Below are 9,140 nucleotides of genomic sequence, written 5' to 3'. Positions count from 1 at the left end.
AATCACCAACCTGGTAGCTTCTGGTGATGGAAATGGACTGAGTACGTCGCTGACTCTGATCGCCTGACCGGCGGGATGGGGTGCGCTCACTGTGGTCTCCCACTCCAGCTACACCTTTCCCTTTGACATGCCGCTTAAGATCCTCCATCTCCGCCGTCATCCGCCTGATGACAGCGTCTTGGTCCCTCAACTTGTTTTCCAGTTGCCTGGCGTGCGAGTCTCTCCTCCGCCGGTGACCGTCTGGACTCCGTGAATGACCATGACTCCTTCCGCGCTTATCCCGCGCGTCTTCTGACTGTCCTCCAGTGGGCATCCCCAAGTCAGCCATTGGATGGACGGCAGGAGGTCCCTCTCTCCTTCGGGTATACTTCGGGGTGGCTCCGTTGATGCGGACAACGGAAACTAGTCGTTGTTCGCCATGGACGGCGATCAGACGAACCTGGAAGACAAGGTTTTGTCTGAAACCTCTTCCCACAGACGGCGCCAATTGTACGGGGAGCAACTATTCCGGCAAGCCCGTACTCCTTTCTTCCGAGCTCCGTCGATGTCCGATCACCTGCGAGCAAGTAACGGTGAGCTACCCGGCGGTGTGTGGCCGGAAAAACCCTCCGACGATCAAGTTAGCACACACCTTAGGATGGATAGAAAGAGAAGGGAGAGAGTGTTTGAGTGTAAGAATCCCTTACAGAGACGTTCGTGTGTTTCGTATGGGGGGCGCAGACATGCTTATATACCTTCTGAGCCCCATATCCACTCCCAGTCATCTCCTGACACGTGGTTCTCTGCTATCCCATCTGTCAGCATAAACCATGCCATTCATCACCTAACCTCAACTGCCTGTTATCACAGCTGGAGCTCGGCAGCCGAGCTGCCCTATCCGTTGTTGTGCCATGCTGTGCTCCATACCCTAGCACTTCACTGGCCAAGACTGAGGAGGACCGGGCTAGGCGGCATCTCGACAAAGCCTAGCCCGAGGTGCCTCCACTGGCCAAGACTGAGGAGGACCGGGCTAGGCGGCATCTCGGCAAAGCCTAGCCCGAGGTGCCTCCTGGGGTCGGCCTTTCTGCCGGTCAGACAACTTCCTCGGATGTCCGCGCCTTCCCGGGCGCCGGTCACTCGGCCTATCTGGCTTCGGCCATCCTCGGACCGAGCATCCTGGTCCGACCGAGCACTGCCTTGCCGAGCAGTTTCTGTCCGGTCTGGGGTGGCACACACAGCCCGAACTCTGCCCGGCCCAAGTTCTGGTAGCCCTTCTCTGGGCGAACAGTCGATCATCTCAGCCCAATGCACTGCTGGGCTTTCAACTTGCTCGGTCGATATCTCGGCCCAACTCCAGATCATAAATCACCCTCTCAATTATAAAGAGAAGTATTCTCTGGGTGTTTATGTCTCATATTTTGGGTTTTTCAAAAATACCCCTATATCAGTTATATGGGCAGTTATGCACCAAATTCATTTTTTTTTTTCAAATCTCTCAACTTTTGAATTTTTCAGATTCATTTCAATTTTTAGATTTTGAATTCAATCATACAGTTTACAGTCTTATTTTCTGAAACAAAATGATCATATATATGTAAGCATGTGGACCTCGAATTGAAATTGCCAGTCCACCTTAATTCTCAACTCATGAATTTCATAATATGAATTTCAATTATCAATTATCAATTATATGAATTTCATAATATGACATTAACAATTCTCAATTATATGAATTTCAATTCGCATAATTTTATTCTTAATTAAAAAAAATTCCTTTTATTAACAAACAAAAAATAAAATTTCCAATTCAACAAATATAGGTTGGTTTATTCACAATTCAAAATTCCAAACCCTAATTTCAAAAAATATAGACAGGATTCACAATTCACAATGCAAAAAATATAGACACGATTCAAAATTCAAAATCCTAATTTCTGAAACCACAAGCATAATTTTTGATTTCACAATTCAAAACCTTAACATTTTATGATTTCATAATTTCATAACCACACATTTAAAACCCTAACACATTTCATAATTCAAAACCCTAACACATTTAACCACACATTTCATAATTCAAAACCCTAACACATTTATGATTTCATAACCCTAATTTCTAATTACATAATTTATGATTTCACATTCAATTGAAAACTCTACAAAACTTTCACAATTCAAAACCACAACATTTTTTACCAATTCAAAACCACACATTCACATTTTCACAAACACAATAAACACATAAAATTCAAATGAGACAGAGAGAGATAGATGCCATACCACGGACAGAGAGAGAGCAGAGAGAGAGAGTGAGAGCAGATAGAGAGTCTGAGAGCAGAGGGAGAGCGAGAGCGAGAGCGAGAGTCTGAGAGCAGAGGGAGAGCGAGAGCGAGAGTTTGAGAGCAGAGCAGAGGGGAGAGGGAGAGCGAGAGTCGAAAAAAACGTAAGTGTAAAAAACGTGATTGCAAATGAGGGGGCTTGGGGGTTTTATATAAGTTGTAAAAGCGTGGTTGCAATCCACGCTTTCATTTATCAACAGTGAAAGCGTGATTGTGAATCACGTTTTCTTAACAAAACAAATATGCACAGTGAAAGCGTGATTGTGAATCACGTTTTCTTAGGAAGGCAATATGCACAGTGAAAGCGTGGTTTGGAACCACGTGTTCTTCAGAAAACAAAATAAGCACAGTAAAAACGTGGTTTGAAACCACGTTTTACGGAGAAAACAAATTTATCTTAAAAGCGTGGTTTGTAACCACGCTTTCTTAATTAAAAGCGTGGATTGTAATAGCGCTTTCACTATTTCACAAATTTTCTGTTCCAACCAGTGAAAGCGTGATTTGTAATAGCGCTTTAGCCTAGTTTGGGAATTCCGTCCAAACTAGGCCTAGTTTGGAAATTAAGATGGTAATTTGGCTTAATATGGGAAAAGCCTCCATTTGTTAACAAGGGGTTGGTTTTAGTGGTAAGACCTTGTTTAAAATTTGGGTTTATGTTTTTATAGTTTTTTATTGAGATTAAACATACTCTTTAGTATTTAGAGTACGCGGGGAGCCTACGCGTAAGTCTGGGATTTTTGCAAATATGCTGTGGGTGCTAAGGAGCGATACTCCTGACGGATATGTTGGGGTAGTTTATCTATATATTCAATTTTTGAATCAAAAAAGAAAAATTTGTTAACAAATGTATTTTTTTGTGATAAATGTTAATTATCATTGTGGGTCAAGTTATCAAAAATTTTGTGAGTTTCAAACATCTTCTACAAAAGATTAAGGCCAAAAATTATGCTGCGTATATTAATTTTGGCTTTAATTTTTTATGAAAAATGTTTGAGATCTTTAAAAAAATTTCTCAATTTAAATATAATATTTTGAATTTATGATTTGTCACGGATTTAATTATATAACTCAGCAATTCCTTACCCTTCCTCGTTACATTCGCCCATAGCCACCCGTAAAATTGTCACATATGCAAGTAACATGAGTTACACTGCTCAATTTTGTCACCTGCACATGTATATACGTTTTGCAATGGTAAAGGTAAAGGGTGTAGGGTCACAAGGGAAGGTGGTTGGGGTGGCCACGGTTTGGGGAGGGAGTTGTTGAGTGATGAGAGATTGGAAGTAGTGGGAGCAACGAGAATGGTAGAAAGAGTGACAGTTTTAGTGCCAATAGTGACGAAAGGTGGGGAAGGGGCAAGAGTGGGGGTGGTAGAGAAGGGATTAAGGATCAAAAGGAAACGATTTGGGTGTGGAGGAAAGGTTTGTAGTGGTGTCTAATGCAGAGTGGTCGGTAGTCAAGAGTTGTAGAAGGAAAAAAGAAGAAAATGGAGTGGGCACTTTGTTTGGTCAAGTCAATGATAACACACACACACACACACATACATACATATACCAAACAGGCACCATAACAGTGAAAATGGGAAATACATTTCAAACAATAATGTATTGCGTAGAATAAGTGCAAAATCTACAAAATCCATAATCCGACTAATTTAAAAGACATATCCATTAAACAGACTTCATCATTTGATTTGACACCCTGAAACTGCATGTGATGCGTTGCTTGATATAGATATAGGTATAGATGAGGGTGAGGCAATTGATTAATGTAATTAAGTACATGGTGGTGGAATTTGGGTGCCAATGTATTTGACTTTAACATTTCTGCAGGAGGAAGTGGCTGTTTTTTCCCCTGACAAGAAATCCAAGTGGACATCTTCTAGGTATATATTCTGGCATGGTATCCCTTTGCTACACTCCAGTGTCACTGCTACTGCTGAAGACGACGTCCCTCTTATCTTCTTAAAATATATGTCACTTAGCTTCACTCGGGATGGTGCCTGCAGTCACCCAAAAAAAAGTAAAATTAGTAAACCAAACCAACCAGTTATCTACTGAGCATCTGTGTTTCAACCTTGAAATTCATCCCAAAAAAAAAAAAATTGAATAGTTCCAAAGCTGTGCTAGCTAGTCCAACCATTTTTTGCTGCTCTTACAAAAAATAAATAAATAAATAAATAAAAAGATCAGTACTTTACCAGGGAAGCACAAGATGTGAATGGACAATATTCCTGGTCAATAATGATTGGATTGGTGACATTGTTCATGACAATGTTCTCGAATGTCATGTTTGTGGCAGCGCTCTGATCAGGAGAGTTGGGCCATGTCTTTATCCTAATGCCGTTCATGGTCCCAGTCATGGTGCAATCTCTGACCACAAGGCCTCTTACGTCACCTTCATTTGGATATCTTCCCAAACTTCCCACACTAGACAGATATTCAACCAAACACCAAAGATGTATAATTGAAAAGATAAACCAAGTCTATGTATATATGGAACATTGAAATAATAAATATGTATGTCTACCTGATTCCATGACCAGGTCCACAAGTGATGCTTGTGACAGTGACCTGGGAATTTCCTTGTCCAACAGAAATGCAATCATCGCCGGTGCCAATGAGTGACCGAGAAAAATAAACAGAAGTGCTTCTTTCAATATGGATTCCATCAGTATTAGGACTGTTTGCTGGTGCAGAAATATTGATTTCACTCCCTTTGAAGTTCTTACATTCTACGAGAGCTAAGTGAAAGAACTTGCTATTCAGTGATCTTATGCCTCGAACAACTGTTTTGTTCATTGCCACAAATTTCAAATTCTGAAAAAACAGTATGTTTGATCATTAGCTTTTCTTCTTATTGGTCTCAAGTTTCAATTCTCTTTGGCTTTTATCATGGCGCCAGCAAGATTTTCACAGTTCTTATGCCCTGATTAGTTCCTGAAATTATTAGGTTATTTGATCAATGAAGTTCTTCTCAGAGGCCACTCTAATGTGGCAAAAAGTGGTATACTCTATGAATATAATTACATCAATCACATGTTCAGATGCCTGTTGCGTGTTTTAAGGTTTTAGAGGCCTAATGGAAAGATTCTGACTCAATTTGCCACAAAACTACTGCTGGAACTCTTAAGCAATTTTATGAACATGCTTGATTAGAAAAAGCAATTCAATGGAGTAAGGGTCATGAAACAAACAGTGGGAAGAAGTTTGCAACTCGAATCGATGCTGCACTTGTTGTAAGGCCATGCTTTGGCACCTTGGCCATCAAAAGTCCCGCCTCCGGTCAAGGTCAATCCCTCTACCCATCCAAATTCAACCCAACCTGCACTCAACCCATACTTTGACAAGTCTGTTGTAGCTTTCAAATAACCCTGCAAAGCTCATTTCTTAAATTTGATCAGCTGCGAAAAAATCTGATCTGCAAAATTCTGATGATAGTAGAAGAGAGGTGTGACAAGCAGAAGAAAATTTAAAAAATCTTGCCTTCATTCGAACAATGAGAGAAGATACATTTTCACAGGGGCCAGTGAATTTAATGGGGCCAATCAGGTATGTCCCTTTTGGTATCAGTAGAATTACAGTGCCTGAGAACCCACATGCCTTCTTCCATGCTGCCATGAAGGCCTAAAAACAAAAGTACCAATTGCGCATTAGCCATAAGAATTTCCAATGAGCACATGACGTACATCTTACATGTTAGATCAACCGATCTATATTCCATCCAAGCCCGAACTCTATTAGAGCACATTATGGGTTTCCAATGCTACACATGTACAAAACAATCCATCAAACTCGTTTTGATCTTTAAATGTAATCTTTAGCCAACCATAAGTTGATCATAATATGTTTGTGGATGATTTTCCATTTTGAAATGATGTGAAAGAATGTTAGGATTAGACTAGTATGTCGTAAATTCAGTTGGTAGATCTTTCAATGTTAATTATGATGAAAGGTAAAATGGGGGAATTTATTGGAAACATATAACATAATTATACAGTCTCCCTCTGGCAATTTGAGAGTATAATAGGCAAAAGAACAAACATTTGTGAGTGGAGTAGAAGCATGTTAAAGGGGACCAAAAAAAAAGAAGTTCCCGTTCTCAATTTGAATTTAGAATGCTAGGAATTTCACTAACTCAGTGAACACACGGAGAGGAAAAAAAGAAATGAAGTAAGAAGAAGAAGAGAGATTATAACAAACTTTGGTATCATCATCATGGCCGTTGGCTTGGGCGCCAAAGCTTTTGACATTGAATAGAGTAGAGGAGCTGCTTCCCTTTTGCTGTAAATGTAGTAGGCTTCTGATCTCTCCTCCTCCTCCTCCTACTACTATACCTGAACCTGAACCTGAAACTGAAGCCGAAGAAGCACCGGCAACTGTATCTGCTCCTAATCCTTGGACAGCAGGCAGAACGTCAAAACAAAAGAGGGTAAACATAAGCAACAAGAAGAGCAGTTTGATAACAGCACTAATGTCTATGATGCTCATCATCTTAATCATGTGTGTTTTCTGAGTGAGTGTTCCACAAATGGGGAGTTGTAACTTGTGAGAGAGAGAGACAGAGTGGAGTGGTCTGGTTTCTTCTAATTAAGTTCAGTAGTATTAATTATATTATGTCTGTTTTTTTAAAATATAAAAAATTTGAAAGGGCAGGCAGGCGGGCTTTTGGAGTTCAAAGGTAGCAGCAGTAACAGTAGTAACCGTCCATAACTTCCTCTCCTACCCCACTAACATACATCATTATAGGTATTCAGTAGTTATCAAACCTTCGCCCTACATCAGATAATTTCATATCTTAAACCCAAGACCTTAGGTCTAGAAAAAAACATTTTTATCACTTACACAGCACATAACATATATACTTTTAAATTAAAAAACAAACTATATATTTTATAAATTTAATAGCACATTTATCGGGTGGGCACAGATCGCGTTAGTACTATTACAAAGAGAAGTCTTTAGATGATACAATGTGACATTTTGATTTATGAAAATGTCCAAAATTATGTAAAGAGAAGATTGGAACTCAAGACAAGGCCCTTACCACTTTAGCAGCATATGTGTGCTTTTGAGTTAAAATCAAAAGTTATATTATTTAGATTTACTGAGTAGACACTACTAGTTATTAGTTATTGTATGAAGTACACACCACACTTGGTGTGAATGTCATGTATTTTTTTTTTTTTTTTTTAAATTTCAAAATGCCCACAAGAGCAATAGTTATAAGAACAATTAAAAAAAATCTCTCAACTGTCACTACATTCTTTTTTAGAAAATTATAAAGCGTACACTTGAATTGGTGTGAACACTATCACTTGTTTTTTTTCTTTCCCGAGAATATTCTTCTTATCCAATAATCGTCACATCCAATAACTGTTGAATGATTTTTCTCATTCATTAAACAATTAAAAATTCATAATCAATTTTTTTCTCAATCATCAAACTGTCGAAAAACTTTTAATGTAAAATTGTAAATGCAACGTATTTACATCCACCACTAGTGTGTGTAGAGATGCAATGCCAATACGGGTTGCAAGTAGTTATTAGGATAAAAATTTTGTAAGAAAAAGATTGATAAATTTGAAATTATAATTATAAGTAATTCCTTGCATTGAATTTTTTTTTTAATGTTTTTTAAAATATATATATATATATATATATATATAAAATATTACAATACTAATATGGGTTGTACAAGAAATTTAATTATCCTTGTAGTTCTCAATATGTGTGAAAAATTTGGCAGTTGGAAAATCAATTTCTCTTGGTAACAGGAAGCATGTTTGCAATTACTTTGTAAATTAGGAGAACATAAAAAATAAAGAGTTGATTATCTAAAAGTCTTATTTATAAATATTATGGTAGTTTAGGTCTTGCGGGGATATGTTTTCTGAGTCCCAACACGTGGTCAAGGTGACGCCGACGTGTTAGCCGAGGTGCCACGTGTCCAGGTTATGACGCCGAGGTTATCTCCGAAGATATCGGAAGCCGAGATAAGTGGATAAGGGACAAGAATCCTAGAATGAGGAAGGACTTTAGCATGGATAAGGATAACACTCTTAGGGAGTTTATCTTTATCTGTTGGAGAGTCCTGGATAAGTACTGAATAGAAGTCCATTGAAGCTAGACTTCTATGGGGACTAGGATTGAGGTAACTATAAAAGAGAGGCACCCCCGATGGGTCTAAGGTACGAAAATTATATTCTGAACAGTGAGTTTAGCACTATTGATTATCTTTGAGAGATATACTGACTTAATCGTCGGAGTGCCCCCGGGTGGACGAACCACCGCCGGAATCTTCTCTTTCTGTTGCAGGTCAGCCAAGTGTCATCTATTTTGCTAGTTCTCTCCAGTTGATTACTGAGTTGGCAGTGTGATCGGAAAATCACTCACACAATTTGGCGCCGTCTGTGGGAAAGAAAGGAGAATAGATGGCCAGTGACGGACAGAAGGAAAAGATTGGGGACGACACTCCTGCTGGGAGTGGCAGACCTATCGACCTTGACGTCGAAGGAGACAACTGCAACACAGAAACTCGTGACCAAAATCACAGCAAGAAAGACGTCGGCCAGGATGGTGACATACCAAAGAAGCCAAACCGAAGTGGGTACTACAATGAGGATGACCTCCAGGTATGGAAGGATAGATGCCTGTGGAGGGATGAAGAGGCAAAAGAGATGGCAAACAAGTTGGCAGACCTACAATCGGTCATCAATTTTATGATGCAAAACAATGTCATGCAACCACCATTCCCGCTGCAGGGCACGCCGATTCCAGCGGCCAATATACAGAAGGGAGGACAGAAACCAATCCCAGAAAT

General features: G+C 39.6%; 1 protein-coding gene across 1 annotated transcript; it reads right to left on the bottom strand.

Annotated features, from left to right (window-relative positions):
• Window positions 1-4,047: 4,047 nt before the first annotated feature.
• LOC114267387 (exopolygalacturonase-like) lies at window positions 4,048-6,811 on the bottom strand. Its single transcript, XM_028208423.2, has 6 exons — window positions 6,521-6,811; window positions 5,804-5,944; window positions 5,515-5,691; window positions 4,848-5,137; window positions 4,519-4,747; window positions 4,048-4,320 (listed from the first exon to the last, which is right to left on the bottom strand). Exons 1-6 carry the CDS (start codon window positions 6,809-6,811, stop codon window positions 4,093-4,095), a joined length of 1,356 nt encoding a protein of 451 aa, XP_028064224.2. The 3' UTR covers window positions 4,048-4,092.
• Window positions 6,812-9,140: the final 2,329 nt, after the last annotated feature.

Source organism: Camellia sinensis, chromosome 5, assembly GCF_055761805.1.
Source record: "Camellia sinensis isolate YWXY chromosome 5, ASM5576180v1, whole genome shotgun sequence".
NCBI classification, from domain to species: domain Eukaryota; kingdom Viridiplantae; phylum Streptophyta; class Magnoliopsida; order Ericales; family Theaceae; genus Camellia; species Camellia sinensis.
The sequence above is the reverse complement of the archived record's forward strand: the minus strand, read 5'-3'. Positions and strand labels throughout refer to the sequence as shown.

Coding starts and splice junctions, on each gene's coding strand:
- LOC114267387 (XM_028208423.2), bottom strand. CDS start 6,811: ATGATGAGCATCATAGACATTAGTGCTGTTATCAAACTGCTCTTCTTG. Junction 5,138..5,514: donor GTTGCAAACTTCTTCCCACT/GTTTGTTTCATG, acceptor CTGTTTTTTCAG/AATTTGAAATTTGTGGCAAT. Junction 4,748..4,847: donor GGACCTGGTCATGGAATCAG/GTAGACATACAT, acceptor ATATCTGTCTAG/TGTGGGAAGTTTGGGAAGAT.